The 24,765-nt window shown below is 38.4% G+C and overlaps 2 protein-coding genes across 3 annotated transcripts; one reads left to right on the top strand and one right to left on the bottom strand.

The window, feature by feature from the left end:
- The first annotated feature begins 939 nt into the window (after positions 1–939).
- krt98 (keratin 98) lies at positions 940–17,818 on the top strand. The gene is made up of 9 exons (XM_036586328.1): positions 940–1,037; positions 6,726–7,085; positions 8,364–8,446; positions 8,539–8,695; positions 11,522–11,680; positions 12,617–12,742; positions 15,090–15,307; positions 15,822–15,832; positions 17,006–17,818. Exons 2-9 carry the CDS (start codon positions 6,735–6,737, stop codon positions 17,089–17,091), a joined length of 1,191 nt encoding a protein of 396 aa, XP_036442221.1. The 5' UTR covers positions 940–1,037; positions 6,726–6,734; the 3' UTR covers positions 17,092–17,818.
- A 739-nt stretch (positions 17,819–18,557) lies between these two features.
- On the bottom strand, positions 18,558–21,544 carry krt15 (keratin 15). 2 transcript variants are annotated; one of them, XM_036586327.1, is made up of 7 exons: positions 20,952–21,544; positions 20,345–20,427; positions 20,084–20,240; positions 19,587–19,748; positions 19,305–19,430; positions 18,951–19,171; positions 18,558–18,789 (listed from the first exon to the last, which is right to left on the bottom strand). In XM_036586327.1, exons 1-7 carry the CDS (start codon positions 21,465–21,467, stop codon positions 18,651–18,653), a joined length of 1,404 nt encoding a protein of 467 aa, XP_036442220.1. In that variant the 5' UTR covers positions 21,468–21,544; the 3' UTR covers positions 18,558–18,650. The 2 variants fall into 2 exon arrangements, with proteins under 2 accessions (XP_036442220.1, XP_036442218.1); XM_036586325.1 differs by having other exon boundaries at positions 18,561–18,795; positions 20,952–21,542.
- Positions 21,545–24,765: the final 3,221 nt, after the last annotated feature.

The raw sequence follows: 24,765 nt of genomic DNA, 5'->3' as shown, positions 1-24,765 counted from the left end.
CGATGCATTTTTTTGCATGTTGTGAGCAATTACACATTTAAAGCAGAGAGGTCTCCAAATCTTCAAAACTTTCAAAGTGCAGCTTTAAATTTAGCAACTGAACAGTAATTGCACATTAAAATGTGCAGAAGTGTGTTTTCTGTAGAAGATGTGCGCTTGTTTTCACTTATAAAATCAACAAAACGTTAATTTGATTAGGGGCACCCAAACCTTTGCATACCTCTGTATTTCATTTTCATTGGTCATATTCAGACTAAGCCAAAACAGTAAAGTGATACAGACTAAACTTAGTCAATTAAGTACACCTACCTTGTGCCTATGCATTTGGTAGGCATGCAGTTATTGATTGCAGCCCATCTGTTATTATGCACAATTTGGCAATGTGATCATTGCCAGTGTGAACTCAACATGTAAAGGTGCTGTTTGTGCATGTGAACATCTGCAAAATGAGCTGAGTGTTTCCTCATTACCTTCACCTGCATTGTTTGACTCATGTTGTGTTCATATGCACTGGCTGAAAATCTGTGACATTGTCTTTGTGGTGTCATGGCAACTAAACAAAACAACAAAAATAAATGACCTCGCTCCCCTCCCCTCTGATGTTTCTCTTGTTTATTTTTTTAAACTGATACTATTGTTCATGGCAGGATGTGTAAGATTCCAGCCTTCAAGCTTCGGGCCAGTGTCATAACCTGCACCGAAACATGGAAGCTTGGCAAGCAGCCAGATATCATTTAGTTCCCATGCTGTCAAAGCTTCTGCTAGCTCTCGGCCATACCAACCCCGCCCCCCATCGCTGCTGTCATCTTGTTATCCACCTTTCTGAAAGGTACACTCAGGTATGAGTGTGCAGCACAGGAGATGAACGACGGCATTGTTCCCTCAGCTGGCACAGTTCCCTCTGCACAGGCAGAGTGTCACACTTTCCTATTCAGTCTGGCTGTTTGTGACCTGTTAAATACCATTGCAGCAAGTGTGTGGAAATGCTGCTCAGATGGAACATGGAAGTATTGCTCTGCACAGACTGAGTTTATTAGGTATGCTCACCTTGGACCTACACTCATGCGCCATTTTATTAGAAACACCTACCATATAGGTAAACTTTGTAGGATTACAGTTAATGACTGTAGCCCATCTGTTGCTACACAATTTATCAGCCACCCTCAGCAACCACATACATCTATGGCAAGGGATCACCATATAACCACCTCTGAGCAGTATTTGGGTTGTGGACAATTTAGTACAGCAGTACTACCAACACAGTAGGTTATCAGACATAGCAGCATTACTGGGATTTTTACACAGTAAGAACACTCAAAATATAAGTGTTTAAAGGACACTTCTGCATTCTGCAGGTACACTGTAAAAATTTATATCTTGGCAAGTGATCTAGTCTAAAGTAATAAATCTAGTCTAAATATCTAATATTTTTGTATAATGTATTATTTTTTGAGATTGTTGTAAGAATGTCATTAATGAACTTGTCCACACACACACACATTTTCTAAGCCGCTAATCCATCTGGGTCGCAGTGGGAGCTGGATCCTATCCCAGCGGTCAATGGGCGGAAGGCAGGAAACACCCTGGACAGGTTGCCAGTCCATCGCAGGGTAAACTTATCCAACAAAAGTTGTTCCATTGACATATCATTTGGCTTCTTTTAAGCATTATTTCTTGAAATAGGCAAAATTATTTGCCAATGCAATAAGACATTTTCACTAGATAAATTACTTGAAGCAGGTAAAAACATCTAAAAATAAGTTACCTAATCTTTTTTATAGTCTTACATATTCATATACATATTCTTCCATATACATACAGTTCTGTACAAAAGTCAGAGACCACTTTTCGTTTATTCAATTTCCAGTCAAAACTAATATTAAGTACAAGTAATTTATTTTTTAGGAGATATTTCTGAAGAGATTTGACGTAATATGATCCATTTGCATTAAGAAAATCAGCTTAAATAACTACAAAACTGGAGGTCCAATTTCTGCTTGTAGACCACCAAAACTGTCAGATTTCATGTTTGAGAGACTGGAAGTTCCACTCTTGCTTCAAATCAGGTTTTTCTGTCCATTCATCCAATGTGAGAAGACAACTCAATGCTATGAATCTGAAAATAAATAATAAAATCACAAAGGTCATCAAAGTAATGGTGAGGCAGTCTCTTTACTGTGAAAGAGACATGAGTTTACCACACACGAGGACTGGCTCTGGGTGTTGCTGTTTTTTTGCCTCCTAATACTTCAGGTAATACCTAAAAAGAGAGCTTTGTGTTAAGCTACACCCATCATTCTCCTCTTTCACATTTTTTTTTTTCAAGGACAGGCTGAATACACTGTGTGGGTGGTTCAATGAAGACTAGGTGGTAATAAAAAGGTAAAAAAATAAAATATGAACAAATACAAAAACTGAGCATTTCCAAAAAGAAATTTATGGCACTCCTGAATGTGACTGGTTGATGAATAGCCTGACGATCATTTAACTTTGTATTTACTTTGCACAAACTCCATTCCAGCAAATATTAGTTCTAACATCTTTTCTTGCTTTTCTAGCAGCTTATCATGTGTAGAGAGTGATACATCATTGTAGACAGCTGGGGAGCACATTCATGACCGACACCTAAGAGAAATATAGTTGACAAACCACACATTTAACCCAGTTTACAACTGACAATATTGCATTGTATACAAATGACTAAACTATACTCTACATCGAGACATGTGAGTAGCAGGTAATGGCCACTTATGGTAACTAAACAGGTATATAGTCAATCCAGTCAGTCTCTTTAACTGGAGCTGGAAAATGGCACCCATAGTTTTCTAATGCAAAAGTGTAAGTTCAATAGACAAAGAGGATTGTTAGCATCACCTAGTGGCAACACTAAACAAGACCCACCTGCACCTCTCAGTTTACTGAAACACACCCACTGGATTACTCAAGCACCTCTTTCATTATTCAAGCAGGCTCTACGTGACTGGCAGAAAGTACAGACCAGTCATTCTGGGAGTGGACCGGTGAGACCTACGCCTAGGCATTTCAAACTATCAATCGGGCAGAAATTATTATGCCACAAATTACTATGGTCATAGTTACCTTGGAGGCAAGAGACATTCTCTGAGAGTGACATTTGTAAACCACTGTAATGCCTGCACTTTTGACAATTGTCACCCATTCATGTCAGTATGTAGATGACAAAAGAATAACAAGCACATAAAAACAACACGTTGTGCTTCACTTGCTACTCTTTTATCAGCTAAGTCATCATCTGAAGTGTTGTTACTCTAATGGAGTGAACATTTCCCATATCAGCAGACAGTGATTTATGCCAGTTCTTCCTTTTCAGTCACAAACACAAGGGTTATTCAAATGCTAATGGCTCCCCCATGTGGAAAATCTTCCGTCTGCTTAACATGAGTGAGTGTAAGTTACAAGTCAGGAAGCACTTCACAGATACAAAGTAAAATAGTATAATAATAGTTATTTGCTCATTGACAGCTGGATGGCACAAATTACCAGTGTCAAGGGCAATAGAGCTAAACAGCACAAAACCAATTGAACACTGTTACAATAAGCCTGTTCAAAAGTAGCAGATCACTTAAAGCAACGTTATGTAACAATTTTACCTTACAATAACAGCTTCAAAATCATTTTGATGGTACCCAGACTTATAATAGGGAGAAGACCATTGCCACTCCAGGCCCAGAATGCCTGCTGTAGTGCTATGTAACTTTGAAGGACACGAAAACTCTCATGAGAACTGGATTACGTTTTACAGCTCCATGTCACACAACAACAACTACGGCTCTTCAGCTAGCTATAAGAAGCTTGCTCGATACAGACATCATGGCAGAGGCTGCAAAAAGACTGAAGAAGATATTGTCTGAGGAAGCGAGGAAGAGACTAGAGTAAATCTTAAACTGGCTTTTACTCATTGCTAAAAGCTAAAAGAGATAAAGGGACAAAAGACAGTCTCATGGCTAAGTGTGTCACAGCAGAGTGTAATGTTACATCCCTGCCAATGTTATTTGTGAAAGACTGTGATGTAGGCTGTAACCTTGTCTGTGTCCTAGTTTTCATATTTTGCGATATTTTTCTGCACTGCTGATTGGCTATTGTGACAAGTGCATAAAATCTAATTAAGAGCTGATAGTCTGCCAGAGAACTGTGACCAGCACCTGTTGTCAAAATGTCCTAACGTAGCACATATTTAAAGGTAGATCTCTACAAAAAACTATAGGAAGGATATTTTAATAGCCTAAATCACCTTAGTGGGAAATGCTACCCGCATTAGAACTGTAGGTTGGATATATTGATAGCCCTTACCCCAAGTATATATTGGAAAATGCTACCAGCATTAAAACTATACATAAGGTATTTTGGATAATGAATAATATACTTTAGGTATGGCTGAATTAACATTAAAAACACAATAAAACATTAGAAAAAATAAGATACTATATTATACTAATGATATGCACATGTGCAGTAGGAGTATGGAGTAGGTTTGATGAACAGGACACCCTTGCTGGCTTTTAGCTGTTGTAAATATAATTCATAAACTGGCATTTATTTTTGTTGACGCTCCCTCCAAATTCAAAGACATATTTCAAGATTTTGAGATTTTTTTAAATCATGTTATATTTTTCTTGTTTGTGATAAATGTTTGTCTATTATAGATAATAAGCAACATGAACATGTATCTGAAGTTGAGATATTGTGATGTACTGTCTAATTCGAAGTGTGAAAAACCTTCTGCAACTGAAATACAGTAAGATGGTCATCCATAATCCAAATGCTGGCAAATGATCTTTAATGAGGTGAGATGCTTTCGTGCCATAGGAGTTGAAATGAGTTATAGGACAACAAAGTAGCAGCCCCACATCTATCCATTCTTAAATATGTTATTCTAGCTCTACTTGAAGCAAAAGGAGGTTTGTTGATATTTGCATTGTGTCTATACAATAGAGTAAAAACCTTTACTATTATGGTTCATAGTGAGGCAGAATGGCTATATTTGGAAAATGAGAAGAATATATAGCAGTAACTTCATAATTTCTCGTTGTTGTCCAGTTGTTCCCATAGCATTAAAGTAGGGTGGGGAACAGAGGGCCAGAGTCCAGTACAGTTTGGTGATTTTCCTGCTATAACAAACCAACTAAACCTGGTAACCAACTGAGTTGAGTAAGGTAGCTGATTTGAATCAGGAGGTCCCCACCCCATGCGTTAAACAGAACAATGAAGACTGATAATGGCTTGCACAAGACATGTTACAATCAGTTGACTCCAGTGCTGCCAAATATGCATGCATACCAACTCAAAACTCATTACACATTTGCTCAAAACATTTTACAGCATTTTGGAGCATATTTAACGGCCATTTTAAGCCTGAAATTGTTATTATTGAAAAATCTTACAAGCGAAATAAAAAAATAAAAAACAAGCAGCTATTCTTTTAAGAACTATCTTTGACAATTTACTGTATGTCATAAAAGTTTTTTTTTTATTTCATTATGCTCCAGCACCCCCCAATGATCCAGGAGGATAAGCAGCTTAGATGATAAGTGAGAGTGAGTGAGGTTTTGTCTGTCTGAATGTTTATTATTTTTTAATCATCCCTCAGTTATTTGTTTTGAAGGGCATTTTGGCTCACATCAAATCTGAAATGTCTCCTGGAATGTTGGGTTCATGGTACATGCTGTGCAAACTGAGCATATCTAATGATGCTTTGTTGCAGATAGAAGTATTACGCAAGTATTTTATCATGTCTCTAGATTGGAGGATCTGAGATAATGGGCTTAAAACAGACACATTTTGGTGGCTGTCAGAGTGGTTCCTCATCTAGCATTGCTTTGCTCATTTGTAGCTTGAACTTTCTGCAGGTGGAGTGCTTTCCTTAGATGGACAATGGCATTCAGTTAAAGTTGAAAGTCTCTTAGAAATAAAAATACCTCAAGCTACGAAGTTATACACCACTACTCTGGTACAGCCCTACTGTGAAAACATTCTTCAAGATCCCCAAGAACATTCCAATAGTATGCCTGTGCCCTGCGCTGCTAATCCGTTGAGTAGTTCTGTTCCAAACACTTTGCCCAGGGCCATTAAGTATTTCCTTTGGAAAAGGAAACAAGGTCAAAGTTAGTTTAACGTTTGGACAATGGTACGAACGAAAGCAGTGCCACAGGCTGCATTGTGTACCATGGTGTTTTCTGAGATAAGTTGAATGTTTCCCATCAAACAGGTTTGATGACAAATTTTCTATTGAAAAGCATTGCTAATCTAAAAATCTGTGTTTAAAGAATGACTCACATTCCAACTTTTGATTCACATCTTTTTCATGGTCATGGCAAGTAACGAAGTATGCATTTTGATGGGGTGTCTTCCTTAGAGATAAGCAAAATAGCCCTCAAATGAATGAAGCAGTTGCGGCCTATGAACCGATTCTTGACGATAAAGGCCAGGGCAGGCATCTGAAATATGTCAAACCTTCGATGAGATGAAAATGCAGGTATGCGGGCTCAACTGGTCATGAGGCAGCATGGCCATGGGTGGGAAAGGGGTTGGGGTTGTAAACCGGCCTGTATAATGGAGATGCCCTCCCTCATTGCAGAACCTTAGCAAGTACATAAAGAAGTTCTTCCACAACGTTAATCCACAGGCAAACAGGTGTTTGATTATCCACTCCTCGTTTTCATCTTCTGTTTACTACAACCTTTTACCAGGACAGCATCATGTCCTTCTCAAGTAGATCCTATGGAACCTATGGATCCAGGACTCTCAGCATGTATGGGGGAGCTGGGGGCCAAGGAGCTCGCATCTCAACTTCCAGCTGTGGGTCTCTTTACGGATCTGTTCGGGGCTTCAATCTTGCTGATGGTCTTGATCTTCACATTTCAACCAATGAGAAGGTCACCATGCAAAATTTGAACGATCGTCTGGCTTCCTATATGCAGAAGGTGCATTCTCTGGAAAAGAAAAATGCTGAGCTGGAGAAGAACATCACGGAGTGGTATGAAAGCCATAATATCATCTTCCGTGACCACACTGACTTCTTGGAAAAGGTCAAAGATCTAAGAGAGCAGGTGAGACTGAAAAGACTGGAAAAGGGTTGTGGAGTGACTTCTGAATGTAGAATATGGTAGAATTAGTTTTAACTCTTCAAAACATGAGTCAATGCCGATATGCTATTTTTCATGTACATATCTACTGATGCTGATACATAAATATTTATGAAATGTAGAAATTAGAGCTAAATCCATCTGTATTAGCTTTACAAAGAAAAACTAAGTTTCTCTACAGATTTCTGCAGGTTTACATCCAAAATGCCTTTGTATACATCTTTTGAGTTCAAGATCCTACCAATGGACACAAGCTCACCAACCCCATTGTAAGAAAAACTTGTTCTAAAACCTGCTTTACAGACCTCCTAGTGCAGTCTTGTTAAAAATCTTCTCTAGTTTTAAATGGAACAAAAACTGGGGTTTGGAGCAAGGCCACAGAAGAACCACTTTTGGTTCCCTGAAGAACATTTAAATAGGTATCTTTGTGTACCCTTTGTGTAAATGTGTGAGTGTGAACTCATAATAAACAGATTCTTTTACCTTTTTTTTCCTAGAACTCTCTGTCCAAGCCAGGAACCACTTAGAAACCTTCATTTTTAATAAATATAAATTCATTATCTAATTTTTGCCCGCTATAATGAGTATACAATGTGATATTTGTTCTTATCATGGACCTCAACTACACACACACACACAAACACACACACATATAATCCTTTAAAACACTTTTTTATGCTACACCTTCAATTCTGAGGCAGTAATATTAGGCCTTGGTTAAGTTATTTATGCCTTTGGTAAAGTGAATGATACATGTAAATAGTGAAGGATATACTGTGTGTCTACAGGAATACAATAATTTGTTTTCATCACTGAAGTTGATACTTTTTGTTTGACTTCCGTTTCATTGTCAAAGTGCAGCATAGTAGAGAAATAGCAAGTTTTGCCGGTTCCTGGAGTTGTTCCTTCAGATTAAAGGCAGTGTTGGATAGGAGAGTAAAATACTTTTATTTTTAAGAATAGATACTTCAGCTGTTCTTCATATGCTTGAATTTACTTAATTCAAATGTGTGCATTGGCTCTACATTAAAAAATTATGTTACAACAACAATTCCTTGCAAAAGTAAGTAAAATATACATCATTAATCGTGTTGATATTTGGAACCAATTAATACATTTTAATCAAGTATATTCAAAGCAACATTTTTTCAGTGCAGTTGATTAGGTTCCTTAGTATGAAAAGTTCCTTAGTATAAACATCTTTTGCTTTCACTAACGAGAATGCCTCCTTTCATCTCCCAGATTGAGTACATCGCTAAGTGTAATGCCAAGACTGTGCTTGACATTGACAATTCCAGACTGGCTTCTGAAGATTTCAGAATGAAGTAAGTAATCTTTTTGTGTGGGTTTAATCTACTAGTGTGCTGCATCTAAGTAGCTACTTTTCCAGATTTAACTGTCTACTTCATGACTTCAGGTATGAGACTGAGCGAAACATGCGTGTGGTGGTGGAGGAAGACACTAACTGCATCAGAAAGGTTCTGGATCAGATGACCTTTTCTCGCTCAGATTTTGAGCTGCAGTATGAGAGTCTGAAGGAGGAGCTTGTCACGCTCAACATGAACCATGAGCAGGTATAGCATAGCAAAAATTCCTCCATCCACTGGCTTTGTTTTCTCTTATCACCTCCAGTAACATTTGCCATCAAGATATGCTGAATTGACTGGGACATGATCTGCTTTTGATTCTAACTATCTGCAGCTTCTTATAATAAAATATTTATTTGGAGTTCATAACCATCACAAGATGGAAGCACTTGACTAGACACCAGAGGGTATTTTTGGATGTTTTATAGAATGCTTCAAATATTTTTTACAACTTCCTATTGATTATTTGCATCATAAAGATTAGTATTAGTATAGTATAATAGAATCATTTTATATACAATACCAGTCAAAAAGTTTAGATTTACCTGACTGAATGTTTGTTTTTCATACTCCTAAAGTCATTTTGATCTGCATTTCTGTTTAAATGCTTAGTCTGTTACTTAAACAAGCCTAAATTATTCAGGGCATTCCTATGTATGAACGTATTAGACAAAATGAAACTTACTTAAGTTATTAACCTATTTATTTTTCTGGATGGCCCCCGAAGTGCATTTCAGCAGTCAACAAGTTTGCAGCATGTGTGGTATTTCTTCAAGCCTGTTAGAAATGTATTCCAGGTGGCTCTTAAGCTGCACGAAAGCAAGACAATAGTATTTAAAGCTTATATTAAGAGCAAATGGTCTCTGGTACAATTCAATATGTGACATTTTACAGTTTGATTGCATCACTTTTATTCTACAACAAGCAAAATAGTTGGCTAGGTAGTTGTGTCTAAACTGGCTGGTAGCTTATGTATCTGCAACCAGACTTAATAATGTTGAAAATGTTCAACATGATTCCAAACTTTGGAACAGCAGTGTAACTTTACGCTGGAGGTAACACACAGTTATTCAAGGTGTGAATTGTACTTAAATCTTTGGATGCTTGTGAATTGTACTGTAAAGTTTGGTCACTATTTCCAGACACCTCTGTTTCTCTTTACAAGCCAGAACATTTTGTAGCATTGGTGAAACCAGCTAAACATACAGCAGCTGGAGAAAATCTCCAAGACAAAACTGGCATTCATTACTTTCATGCAGGCTGTGTCAGGTTCTACCATGACTCTGCCCTCTAAAAAGGCTCCTTTAATCCAAGAGAAGAGAAAGGTGGATCTTCCCTGGCATTAAAGCTCTATCTCTTAACCACACGGATCCACCCTGGAATGTGGTGTGCAGTGGATTCATTATCATGAATTCTGAACCAAAAGCGTTGAGTTGAATTCCAGCACAGATATAGTCTAATCCAAAACTATTCCAATAAAAGTGAGGACCCCTAATGAAATTCTGTTAAAAGTGTGGAAGTCTCAGTGTCAACTAAGTCACTAAGACAACCCAAGCATTTTTTTCATACATCCGTGAAAGATGAGGACTAGCAACAACAAATTCATGAAGATGCCTTCTTTTGTTGGTGTCTATGTTAGTAGGTATGTTAGTTACTGTGTACATAAGAAGTGGAGGAAAATAGGAGGTTCCTTCAGTGTATTGCAGAAACTAGAACTATAAGTGAAGAACAGCAGAACATGCTAAAAAAACTTGAATTCCACTTTTCTGAAATGAAGCAAGGACATTGTGCTCAGATGATTTGTGTGACAAGCTAAATATAAATCACACTCAGTTATTTCTATGTTAGTTAACTTCACATGTGCAGTACAGTGCAATCACTACATAATTGTAGTTATATAACTACCTCATTTTTTCTGCACAAGCAGTGCAGAAAGTGTAAACTGTGAATAAATATGATTTAGCCACTACGTTTACTGGTTTTAGTCTAGTTCTGTTCTTAGATTCAAGAGGAAAACACGATAGTTAAACTCAAGTTAACCAAGGCACTGTGTCTTTGATATAACAGTGAGGTTTTCCACAGCAGGGGCAATGAGTGTATTACTAATGCGGTGTTTCTTCCTTCCAGTCCTTTTAGCTCTCTTGTGTTCTGCTTGCAGTTTTCCCTTCCATTAGCTCATTTTGAGAAACTGCAGGTTATGTAACTGGGCCTCTTTCACACACATGCACACACTCAAACTTGTAAGTCCCTCTAGAGTCAAATGCCCTTTTAACACAAATACTTCTTGATTTCATGTCAGTGTGCTTTTTTAGCCTTAAAGTGATAGTTTGAGGAGGAATAAAATCAAATCTACCCAAAGACATTGTTAGTATCTGAAGTTTATTTCTTTAGTTATTCTCTGGAACTATGAGCCAACACAGATTTGACCATGGAATATCTGGCTAACAAGTAACGGAAGCTTATGACCACCAGTTAGCAACGTGCTAGTCTCAGATGCTCGATGATTATCGAGATTGGCCACAGCTAAGATAGCAACAATTCTATAATAAGTGCTTTTTGACCTGTAAAAACACCATGTAACTTTAGAATAAATGGAAGCAAACATTAATGCAGTAAAATAACAAGAATTTCTTGCTTCTTTAAAAGTAGTTGATATCTTTTGAGTTAGTTGGAACTTCAGAGGTTGGTTCCAGACTCCCCTTGATGCCTCCAGCAATTGCATGGATTTATTATATTCCATCAGCAGCACGCCTGATTTAGTTTAATGCAGCATTGTTTGATTCCAAAGCAGTTATTGGATGTTAACTACAAATAATATTGCTCTTCCTTGATGAGAGGCCTGGAAATGCTCAACTGGAAACACTGACATACTTAAGATCAATACTTTTTATATTAATGTAATATGTATTTGTTCTAATATTAGTGTTTTTCTGAGCAAATGATTGCATACTGCCCAGATAGAAAATATCTTTTTTAATCTCATTTGTACATGTATATATCTTTTGCTAAAGCTGCATCGGCTTTGTCTTTTAGGAAATGGCTGAGGTACGTGAGCAGGCTGCCCAGGTGAACGTGTCTGTGGATGCAGCGCCCTCTACGGACCTGAACAAAGCCTTGTCAGAGATCAGACAGCATTATGAGGCCCTGACTGCCAAAAACCGCAGCGACCTGGAAACCTGGTACCAGAGCAAGGTACACCACAGTTAAATTAAAGTGACTAGACAGAATAGTCCTGTTTTTCACCAGAATTTTATCTGTCCATTATGTAGATGAGAATGCTTTTTTAATTGCACAGAATCTTCAGTGTTCACACTCTGGCACACAATACACGTGCACACATGCAGCATACATGTAGTCACCAATGGGATCAGTCCATCGCATAATTGGAGGTAACTGACTAGACAAAATAATATGTTCTGACAGGACTATGAGTGAGTACTACACTTTAGCACTTTCAGCGCTATGCATGCTAAGTTAGTGTTCTCCTCTATGGGAAAAGGGTTTACAAAACTTAGCAAAAATTGTACAGTTGCAGTCTGAGACCAAGCAAGTTATTCATTCTTCAGGAGATATTTCTGAGGATATTAGACAAAAGATTATCTACTTGAATTAGAAAGGAGAAAGTCAAAACAATATAAGTGAAAAAACAAGTTTCCAAAATTGGAGTTGAAAAATATAAATACATATGAAAGTTACACCAGGGGACTCCTAACAACCATGCAAGGCCTGCTAGACCATCAAAACAGTCACCTTCAGATAAACAGTACTTAAAGCTTTCATCTTTAAGAGAGATTTAATGCTACAAGTCTGAAAGAATGTGTGGTGGTCAAAAAGCTGTTTCTGGCTATTTTTTCTGACACTGAAAACTGAATAACTTGTACTTTATGGCTGTTTTGATAGGACATTAAATAAATGAATGGTCATCTCTGACTTTTGAACAGTACAGCATATTTGTCCTTTCAGGCCCTCTGTCCCTTATTAGACCATGGACTATCTGGCCACCCTAATTATAGAATGACAACTGTTACTTCCAAAGACAAATTCTACCCATATAAAAAAAGATGTTGATTAATCACAGATGCAGAGGCCAGAAAGTGGTTGTTTTAGCAGATTTGCTGTGTTTTACAGATTTCCACTGTGGAGCAGGACGTGGTCACACACTCAGAGGAATTGCACTATAGCAAAACGGAACTCAAAGAGCTGAAGAGCACCTTCCAGAGGCTACAGATTGAACTGCAGACCCACCACAGCATGGTGAGCACACACCCACACATACAAGCACGCTCAACCGCATACTTGTAGTCCTAAATTATGTGCCATTATGTACCCATTTGCACTGTACAACATATATTCACATATATATACTTAACTATCCAGATGAGGTAACACTAAGCGTCTAACCTTTCTTTAAGAGAGCTAGCGTAGTCATCTACCAATATATTTTCTATGTGGAATCAGTCATTTTCTTCTATTAAGGTTATTTACTTTTCATGGTTGACAGAAAGACAGACAAGGCCAGCTTCACCTCATCTACCTTGAAAAGAAACTCTATGTTTTGCAATTTGTATATGAGTAGAGTTTTACAAGCCTGCAGCAACATGTCAAGGCATAAAATGCTTATGGCTTATAAAGGCTTATGAGTGGTATTTTATAATAGACCAGTTCCAGCCCTATTCTCACCAACCTGTGTGCTGCCAACTTTCTGTGACTTGGACCAGTAAGGGGAAATGTTCTCCATACTTACATGCACAGTATAAGACGTATACCTTGTTTAAGATGGAATTACTTAGATTAACTGTCACATTTTATGTAATTTCCAGTTTTTTCCACCTTCTAGTGACTCAAACAGCAAACTAACAGTGGTTGATTGTGAAGTTGAAATAAACCATATGTTTGTGATTAAGGGACATAAATAGAGGCCATGCAGACTAACAAAGATTCTCATTGTGAGACAGAAGCAATCTACTGCCACTACAGAGTTTATATCTATGATGAAGTGAAACCAGTCTCAAACTGCCATCCTGAAATTCATTCAGTTTTTGCCCAGGCCAGTGTTTCTCATCTCTGGTCCTTGAGGCCCACTGCTCTGCAGATTTTAGTGTGGGCCATTAATGAGCTGATTAGTTGGATCTGGTGTTGGGATCAGGAAAAACACTATAATGTGCAGGCCAGTGGGCCTCTAGGACCAGGGTTGAGAAACACTGGCCTAGGCATCATCAGTTTCAGCCGAGGTTTCTTAGTTTTCTTTAATACAAAAAATCACCCACAATAATAACTTTTCCAATGTTGGCAACATCCTAATTTTACACACGTGGCACTTTCACAGTGTTGTGTTCACATTTAGCAGGCTAAAATTTCTCCTGAAAGGGTGGCCTGGGGGGAAATTTGCATGCAAATTTCTTTTGTGTGAGTCATTGGAAGGAAAGAAAGTGACATGAATCCACACAGGTGGCATGTGTATTTACAGTCACAAATTTTAAAACTGTAAGTGAAATCATTTATTGCCTAGAGGGGCTAATGTGTTCAACATTACATCAAAGTATTTAATATGTACATTTCATTGAATGAGTGAATTCTAACAAAGCATATGGGGTAGGAATGCAGGCACATGAATGCCATTGCACAAAGTGCCTATGCCAGGAACTGCTAGACTCAACCTTAAATGCTTCACCCACAGAAGTACAAACCATCCGGAATCTATTGCACCCTAAGCTGGCCACAACTATCAGGATTTTACTTCCATTCTGATTGGGTATCTGATCTGTTTTTAATCTGTTTGATTGGAAACACAGTTTTGCAAACAGTTGCTCACTCTGCCCACTGTCAGGAGTCTTTTTGAAGCAAGATATGGTCGTTGGATTGAAAAACTTATGTTCAGTTCACAGTATCACATCTCTACAAGTAACTTAAGAGCCAGAGCCAGCTTTAGCCTTTTAAGGGCCCTGGGTAGGATTTTCTCGTTAGGTGATGTCTTGTAAAATAAGAGGCTACTGATACTAAAACACAGTGACTACCACAAGCTGTCTAATTTGTGTGACTAGTTGCTTGATTGGTGTTTTAATAAGTTACAATTTGAACCACAGACCAATTTAAATCTTTGACAATTTGAATCACATTCTCAGCATTGTAGATCTAAGGCTCTGTCTCATGATCCACTATTTTTTGCTTACAGAGGTAGCTTTTTTACCGTTATAAAGACTTTACTTTCTACATATGTAGATCATAAGATTTCTTTTTCTTCTTTGGTGTCTCCTCCTCATGTTTTACACAATTGGCTGTCATAAACATCACACTTTTATGTGTGCGTGCATAAAAAAGGACAACAGTATAACAACAGTATATTATAACAGTATGACAGTATGTTATATAGTGTATACCGAACACATGTAAGCAAGTTTTTTTTTTTTTTCTTAAAAACTCAATGCTATTTGCAGCAAGTGTGATTAATGACACTAACCTTGTAGCTCGCAAAATTGTGTAAATTGCCAAACTATTGCTTTCACAGTTTGGCTAAGTGGTATGGTATATAGTAAAACCTATTTACCCCTATGCTAATCCCACCATTCTCACACTCATGCTTTCTCCTGATGTTTCTCCACAGAGAATGTCCAATGAGGAAAGTCTAGCAGAGACTGAAGCTCGGTATTCTGAACAGTTAGCAGAGCTGCAGAGGACCATCAATAACCTGGAGCTCCAACTCTATCACATCCACTCTGACATGACCTCCAACAAAAGGGAGTATGACATACTCCTGGACCTCAAGAATCATCTGGAGACAGAGATCACAGAGTACAGGCTACTGCTGGAGGGAGAAAACAGGTGAGGAGAGTATTGCAGTGCTGTAAGGGAAAAAAATATTGGCAACATATTGGTATGCATGCAGTATAAAAGCATGCATGGAAATTACTGATATACTAACATAAACTACTTGAATTTGTAGATAAGCTGTATGTATGTAACTCTTTTTAGAAATACATATGTTTCTGAAATCTTGTAAGAGTTTATCTTCTAATTGAAAATATTTTATTCGGTAAAAATAAAATATAACTGTACATTTATAACTATAAATATAGTTTGTATACAAACTGTATTTCCATTAGGCTTGTGTAGAATTATGATAAAATAAAACATACTGGCACATATATTTTAGACCATGCTAATGTTATTTTACACAAGACAAAATATAGCATCTTTATAGCATATTTCTTCATCAGTGTATATATTTATGGTCATATAAACATCTAAGCAAGTAATGCACAAATTATATAAATCTGTTGGATGATGTTGGTTGATGTTTGTCTTCTCTTTGTCTCTTTCTCTTTTTATTTTACAGTGAGCACCAAAGTGAGTGACTTCCTTTCAGTCTTGATGATTTATGGTTGTCATGGGCTGGAGGATCCCTCCTTATTCAGAATTATCTGCTGCAGTAGGCAGTTCAGCTACACTACATGGCCAAAAGTGGACCCCAGCACATCACATCCACACATCTATGTAGCTGTTGAAACCATGGGTATTAATGTAGAATTGGTCCACCCAAATGATTTGTTTCCATTCAGCCACAAAAGACTTAGTGAGGTCAGCACTGGAAGATGGCTTGCAGTCTCAGTTCCACTTTATCTGAAAGGTGTTGGATGCTGTTGAAGTCAGGGCTCTGTGCATGCCAGTCAAGTTCTTCCACACCAAAATACAACAAACCATTTCTTTATGGACCTTGCTTTGAGCAAGGGAACCCTGTATGTCATGCTGAAACAGGAAAGGGCCTTCCTTGCCGATTCGGAAGCACAGAGCTCTTTTGAATGTCATTATTTGCTGTAGCATTAGGATTTCCTTTCACTGGAACTACAGTGTTTAAAGCACAAAAACAGCCCCAGACCATTATTCCTCCTCCACTAAACTTTTCTTATTATGCATTCAGGCAGGTAGTGTTTTCCTGGCATACACCAAACCCAGATTAATTGATCAGGCTACCAGATCACTTCAGAGAATATGTTTCCACTGCTATAGAGTCCCATGATGCTGTACTTTACACCATTCTTGTGTGGCCTGCAGCTGAGCTGTTGTTGCACTGCTCAAAAACAGCACTTACAGTTGACCGGGGCAGCTAGCAAAGTAGGAATGATATGGTAGTCTGACTTTTTGAAAATACACAGACCCACCACAGCATGGTGAGCAATTGATATACACTTGATATTATACAGCCACATATGAGTGTGGCTGAAAAAGCTCCACCCACTAAAGGAATGTCCACACACTTTTGACCAGATGCATTTTAAAAGTTCTGTTATTGTTCTTTAATGAGACCTTTAGACAACCAGAGCACAATCTTTTATCTCTTAGTCTATAAGCTCAAAGACATGTTTCACATCTCTTCTAAGATGATACAAATAAAAGCATACTTTTTTAGTTGAAGTCTATCATGCATTTAATTACTTAGAATGTTTATAGGGAATGGAATGTTGAGATAAGGCTTGTGTGAGTGAACTAGAAAATAACCACATCTCATTTCCTGTTTTGTAGTTGTTCACAAGACAACCACCGTGGTAGAGACACTTGTGGATGGAAAGGTGGTGGAAAGCACAGAGACAGTGATGACGGACGAATGACAGATTTGTTAATTGAGCTGATTGACACTGATTTATTATTCAAATCAAATAGCAACTTCAAAATGTCACCTAAAAGTAGTGTTCAGCTTTGCACTGAAAATATTGCAAGAATTGAGTTAAAAAGTAATTCTTGGTTCTTGCTTTTCTTCTGCACATACCTTTTTGCAAACTGTATCCTGGTCTGTCTCTTCTTGACACTGGTGTGTTCCTCTCTTTATGGTCTTTGACACATCTAAGCATACATCGTTGTTAGTATTCTAAATTTGTTCCATAGTTTAAAACAAGTAGGAGTATAGCCACTGCTTTCCACAGCAGAAAATGGGTTCCTTATGATTGAAAGTATTTTTCAACCATCCACTACCATGAACTTCTGTGGCCTACCAGACTGTTTGCTATTGCTAAGCTTGTCAGTGCATTCTTGGGTCTTGACTATGTACCAAATAGCTTTGACACACCTAATGATTTACCTGTGTCTATTCTTGAAGATTTAGATGTTTCAACCTCCTATTCTGGCATTGAAAATCAACAGAAGCAGCCTGCAGATGCAAATCCCACATCAGTACTTGTTTTGTGCACCAATGTCACACACATAGTCTAAGAAATAGCAAAAGTAATGTTTGTAAAGAACCCTTCAAAACATTAAAAGCTGAGGCACCAGAATAACTTTCTTTGCTGATGTTGTCTCTTTGGCTGTCTAACAGTTCTTGTCAGTTCTTGCCCAATCTGAACTCTCTTGTTCCTTGCACCCAATCACAATGTCCAACCACCCAACCTTCCATAATTACAGTGCCTCTATCTCATTCTCCACAGCTCAAGCCCACATACATTGCTCTAATTGCAAAGAAAAAGGAATTTTTCAGAAAATATATAATGTTGCTTGAAACACTGCTAGCTTAATTAAGAAGTATTCCAAACTGAAACAGAGACTTTTAGAAATGGATGACTGTATGGTAGACAAATGTCAGTATAGGCCATTACACCTGAAAATGAAAAAATCAGCTGTATGCGAAGTCTTGAAGAAATAGAGGGTACAGAAAATACCCAAGTAAAGAAAAGTGCAAGTATTCCTGACTTTCTTCGTTATTAAGGATGACATGGCCTGGCTTCATGCTTTTAGAAATTGGCAAAAGGCAAAACATAGGCCTACAGGATATTCAAATCTGCAATCAAAGCATGTGTGAAAATACTGTTGCTAGGGTAGTGTACCTCTATATGTTTATATACTTGTACTTTGCATTGTATACAGTGTACCATGCAGTAAAAATTCATATTTACAGAGGATATTTTTTCCATAATGAATGAGACCTTTTTCTTTAATGTCATTTCTGACATAGTTGTACTGTTCTGTGGTAGGCATGTGTGTGTGTGTGTATATATATATACATACATACATATTCAACACTAATATTCCCTGTGATATAGTGTGATTCTGAATGGAAATATGGCTTTAAGAAAAACAAGAGGCATTCTGCATTGTGGACCATTTTATTTTCTCATTTCATTGTAAATGATGCCATAGATGTTATGGTGCTATGGTGTTTAATTTATCCAGAATGGGTTTACTCAGTTTTGGAAGACACCACCTTGCCATCAACCACCTCTTCCACAATGGTCTTCACCTTCACGCTGCGAGTGGGGCCACTGCTGACACTGATACTGGCACTGCCACCGCCACTGCCAATGCCAATGCCAATGCCACTGCCACTGCAAAACAGAACTTAATATTAACGTCTGTACAAGCTGTGAAAAACAGCATGAATATGAACTGCAATGAACTATGACTATGATTGAAGCATGAGCATTCGGTTGAGATTGGAGCATTCCGAAGAGATCAAAACAACTACAAAAATGTCTCTTACCCGCCAGCCTCTCCATCCAGCAACCTCCTGTACTCAGCAATCTCCATCTCCAAACGGGTCTTGATGTCCAGCAGGATCTTGTACTCCTGAGCTTGCCTCTCCATATCAGCTCTGAGCTCCATCATCTGCTGCTCCAGCCCTGTGACCTGAGCCTGCAGCCCAGCTAGTTTCATGGAGTAGCGTGCTTCTGTGTCAGCTAAGGTGCCCTCCAGAGACGCTTTCTGTAGAGAAGTGGGGGGATTAGGATTATAGAGGAAGAAGAAATTAAATTGGAGAACAAATGAACTGAAGTAATTAATATAAGTACCTAATTCTAAATACCATTCTTATATTAAATATCATATGTATAAATACCATGCTGAGTTGGGATTGTAGCTCAATCTCCAGGCCTTGTAAAGTCCGTCTGATCTCTGTGATTTCTGACTTGGAACTTTCAAGGTTCGCTGTGCTGCTGGCCACCTCCTTATTCAGAGTCTCTGACTGCAGAGAAACAGCACTTTAAGCTTAGTTACATGCTCCTTTGGTGTCAGTATGATCACATTGTTGGAATCTGAAGTTATGGTGCATCAGAAGGTTTGTTGGTCTCAACCATAACATATAATGGATAATGGATAATTTCCTGGATAATTTCTTTACCTTGGTTTGGAACCAGGCCTCCAGGTCACGCTGGTTCTTGGCAGCCACAGCTTCATACTGCTCACGAATCTCAGCCAGGACGCGGTTCAGATCTTCTCCAGGTGCTGCTGCCACTTCAACATTCACATTACCTGTCATTTGAGTGCGCAGAGCTGCCAGTTCCTAGATAGTGAGAATGAGTCAATCAGTATTAACCTTACACTGACTGCCTTTTAAAAAGGATATTGTTCACATGGACTTTGTTTTTATCATGTCAACTTGAAAAAACTACAATATGTATGTAACTATGATGATGTGTTCATGAGACTTGATCAGGTCAGTATAATCAGTATAATTCACATAATCAATGAATATAGGGTTGGTTTTTCAACCTAGATTATGCTTAAGCCCTTGCCTAAAAGGGATAGTGATCTGCCATTGACATTGACTAGGCTTAATCTGTATCTGGGAAACCAGACCATAAATGCTTATGACACAATTTGTCAAATGGGGCTCACCTCCTCATGGTTTTTCTTGAGGAAGATCAGCTCCTCCTTCAGGCCTTCAATCTGCATCTCCAAGTCTGACCTGGCCAATGTCAGCTCATCCAGGAGTTTCTTCAGTCCAGCAATGTCGGCCTCCACTGACTGACGCATGGCCAGCTCATTCTCATACCTGACCAGTAACATAAAATCTATCAGAAACACAGTAGTGGTGGGGTTGTCATACGCCAGCACCACATTTTTATATGCAGACTATATGTGCCAGTGGTTGCTTACTTGGTTCTGAAGTCATCTGCTGCCAGCTTAGCATTGTCAATGCTCAGATAGATGCCTCCATTCACTCTGGTTGCATCCTGGATCTGCAGGCGTACACCATGAAAGTCTTAGCATGCACAATACTGAAAAATTTGAAGCATATAGAGAAATGGTGTCTCCAGTCCTGGAGGGAAAATTTCCTCTACTCAAACACACACACTAAACCGGGCAAGTCAGATCAGGAGTATCGGAGCAGGGAAAGCACCAACTGTGTTGAACATCCCTGATACAAAGTGATGTAATCAGAATGAATAAATATAGTCCATCTTGCAAATTTCAAATTGAACAAACAAACAAGTAATAAATTCTTAGTTGGAGGTCAGTTGCTCTTTATAGATTTATACACACTACATGAACAAATCAACTTAAGCGACACCATTACGTTGTTTCCTAACTCACTCCTCATCCCATGTGGACCCCATCCACACATTTGGTTTCTCCTAGCTTCCAGCCAAGCAATCACAGGAATATGGTCTGAATGCAAGTCATCACAGAAATAGGTAAATTGTGGACCTTCTGGTGTTCACTAATGTGTGGACTGGACAACAATACAATTTGTTAATAGTACCTTGTCTTGCAGATCCTTGATGGTGGCCTGAAATGCAGAGTAATCTCGGGCAGATGGGGATGTCTTGTTCTCCAGGAACTGTCTGATCTTCAGCTCCAGTTCAGCATTGGCTTTCTCTAGGGAGTGCACCTTCTGCAGGTAGGAGGCCAGGCGGTCATTCAGGTTCTGCATAGTAGCCTTCTCATTGACTCCTACTTGAAAGTCTAGGTCACCTCCTCCAAAGCCAAAGCCTCCTCCACCTCCACCTCCACCTCCTGCTCCAAAGCCATAACCTGCTCCCCCGGCTCCAAGGCCAAAGCCGGCACCAAGACCCCCATAGGAGCTGGACACGGTGGAGATGCGCACACCAGACCCTCCTGAGCCCCCATGCATGCTGGGAGCACGTGTAACCAACCTGCTGCGGCTGCCACCGCCACCGCCACCCGAGATGGAGAGGCGAGAAGCCCCACCCAGACTGGGACCCCGAAAGGAGCCTCCACTCGAGGAGACAAAAGAGTGGCTAGTGAAGCTGGTCATGGTTGGGCCAGGGAGTGAGGAGACCAGGCTCTTTCCTAGGAGAGAAGGAGAGAGTCTGTAGTCCTAAGACAAAGGACAGGGTTTTATATGTTGCCTTGCTGAGGGGAGGAGGAGGATTGGAGTTGGAGAAGAAATAAAAAATATATCACCTCCTCCTCCACCCAGTAAATGGCTGGGGGGCAAAAGACCTGGCAAGGTGAAGCTGCATGTCCAGGAAAGAAGGAGAATGCACTTAGGATTGTGCAATTAACCCCTAAAACCACAGAATTTAAATCAGTTATTAATCCTAAGACTTATTATGCAGTAACTATTATGAATTACTCAGTAACTAGCATGAAACTAATATGTAAAGTTTATAGGTTTTGGCAGGAATTGAAGAATATGCCCACCCCTTGTAGTTTAAGGGGTTAACAAGCATCTGACATTCCATAAGCCCTCTTTCCCAGATGCTTGCAAAGCCTAGCATTAACAGGAGATGTGAGTACGTGCCAACATTCCTGCAGTCATAAGTCTCACACCCACCCTTGAGGCATGGCTGTAAATGAGAACACACCAATGTATTGTTCCTGTAGTGTCTCCTCAAACACATAAGAATATGATTTATACAAGCATTCTTCAGTACAAACTAAGTTAATCACACACAAGCACATCCCCATTTTCTTGCTGCTACAGCAAGATACCATTTTTATGTGATATAGTGCCCACCTAAAGTTTGGGGACACTTAACTTAAAATGTTTTTATTACAAATGTTTTTTTACAATAAACTTGTTTTCTTTTCTGTTTTGCAGTAAGTTAACACACAGCCATATGCAAAAGTTTGGGCACCCCTGGTCAAATGATGTGTTTTGTTGATTTTTATTTTTTTTGCTGAACATTTTGGAAATTAATTTAAAACATAAAATGTGGCTTGTGTCAAAAGTTACAGCACATTTTATGTCTTATTTTTTCCAATATGCTAAACTCAAAAAACTGTCACACTGAAGTTCCCTGTAGAAGATGTGTTAACTTATTTTCGGTTAGAAGATCCACAAAATGTAATCTGACCAGGGGTGTCGGGACAAAGCCTTGTATTTAATTTTTTGTCATTTCTTGTTTTTGTACAGAATTCAAAAATGCCTGCTGCCTTTTATAATGTTTTAGAATTTCATGGCAACTAGACCAGTAGACATGGTCAAAAAAAACTTCCATTCAAGGTTAAAAGTTTTTTTTCACTTTTCCTGTAAAATTGCAATTTTGGAGGTACACGATTTTGTTCCAACAGCAACAAAATAGCAATAGCAATTGTAGCAACATTTGTGACACTGCAACTTGTGTCACAAAGTTAGCTGACTTAACAGAACTGGCAGTTAGCGTGCTCCTAAAAGCATGCTCAGCTGTTTAATGATGTTGCATTAGTGGCAGTTCGAAAAGGTACAGTGGCTGGCTTCACATGGCTCGGAGGAAGCTTGTGCTTGCCTTTGCCCTCCTAGCGCTGATGGTATTGTGTGACTGGGGGAGTCCTAACTAGTGGGTGAAACTGAATACTAAACTGGAAAGAATCCTTTAAAAAAAACTCTTCAAGAAGACCTTTAACCACAAAGTTGAGTGTTGCAATGTATCCCAGGACATTTGGTTAATAGCTTTATTAAAAAATTACTAAAAGTAGCAGTGAAAATTAAACTGTGCCATTTCTAAGCATTTGAGCGCTCTAAACAGCATCCTAGTTGGGCCCACCACTGCCCCACCACAGACATTTTATTTTGTATGCAGAAAGAGAAAGGATAAATACTTAATTAGTGTTGTTTTGATTAACTTGTTACAGGCAAAAAAACATTTCCACTCTTTAACCAAACTTTAACCCAATCTATTACATGAATGACCCCAAGACTACTGTTCCCATAGAAGGGTCTAATCTAGCAATTTTTTTTTTGCCTAACACCTCGACTCACTGCTTTTTGCCATTAGACAAAAAAAAAACAGCGCCGCATACTTGCGGGGCTCCCTATTGGCTTGGGACATTAAGTGACTCTTTAAACCACTTATGGCAAGAGACAGCCTTGAAATCAAATATTAATCTGCAAATTTTAAAAGAAGACAAGGTGTCCTAAAACTTTTGGCAGTTAATGTATGGTGATGACATAGTATGTTGATAAAGTGCTGAGAGACTATTGCGTGTGCACCAGTTATGTTTCTAAGACAACTGAAAGCTGGACCTGATCAACACTCATAAACAGTGTACTGCTCTGCTAAATTGGCTTTTTCGCCTGGAGCCAAGTCAACATTTACAGAACAGACCTCCTTTTGTGTTGCGCTCTGTTCACTTTCCAATGCAAACTTCTAAAGTGTACAGCTTTAGAGGCATACATTTGTTTCCATTTATTAGCAGTGTTGCAGAGTATTTTGTCTATAAATGCACTTTCTAAAAGGCTAAAGCAATGACTCAGTATTGCCAGTCCAGTAGCAAATGAAAGCTCTCATTATACTACACTGTTATGTTTAGGAATCAGACATTCACCTTCGGCTGGTGCACAGCAAGAAAATGCTTGGGTTTTCACTGCTGAGCTCCTTTTCGGAAGAACCAGTTAGCAACATTTGGTGTACATTTCTGACAAAAGTCATAGACCACCTTTCATTTCTTTAATTTCCAGTCAAAACATCCATTAAGTACAAGTTATGTATATTTCAGTGTCTCTAAAACAGAAAACAGGATAAAACCTAAAAAACACAGTATCAATTACAGCTTCCATTCTTTTCAGACTTGCTTCAGTTTTTCAAAGAAATCTGTGGGGATATTTCTTTACAAATCTAAAGGTTAGTCTTAGAGGTTGGTTGCATTTTCTGCTTCTCACAATCCATGTAGTCCCAAACTCAAATTTTCTTCTTTTTCCTTTTCTCAGTAACAGCCTCTTGACAACTATACATTACTGATGACATATGGACATATATTTTTTAATATTTTAAATATTTTAAAATTAAAAAATTTGAATTTGTTTTAAAATGTTTGGGACACTATACAATATACACTATACAATATACAAAAATAAATGTATGTAAATGTATTAATCAAATACATTTGAAAATGTATGAAAAAAGCCAAAATACTTGTCTAATGCACTTTACTGTTTGGAATACCTTTTGAAATGCATTTGTATTCCAGTATCTTAATTTTCAGTATTAATAAAGTGCAAATGAACTTTTAACATGGCAAAAGCACGTATTGTAGGTCCTGATATACTATGAAAATGCAGTTATTTTATATCATGTTTAATTGAAATACATTTTGTGTGAGTGCTGTCTTACTGCATACGCACATGGCTA

This window comes from Colossoma macropomum, unplaced genomic scaffold (assembly GCF_904425465.1).
Source record: "Colossoma macropomum unplaced genomic scaffold, Colossoma_macropomum, whole genome shotgun sequence".
Lineage (NCBI taxonomy): Eukaryota > Metazoa > Chordata > Actinopteri > Characiformes > Serrasalmidae > Colossoma > Colossoma macropomum.
Note: the sequence above shows the minus strand (reverse complement) of the source record. Positions and strands in the feature narration are given on the sequence as shown.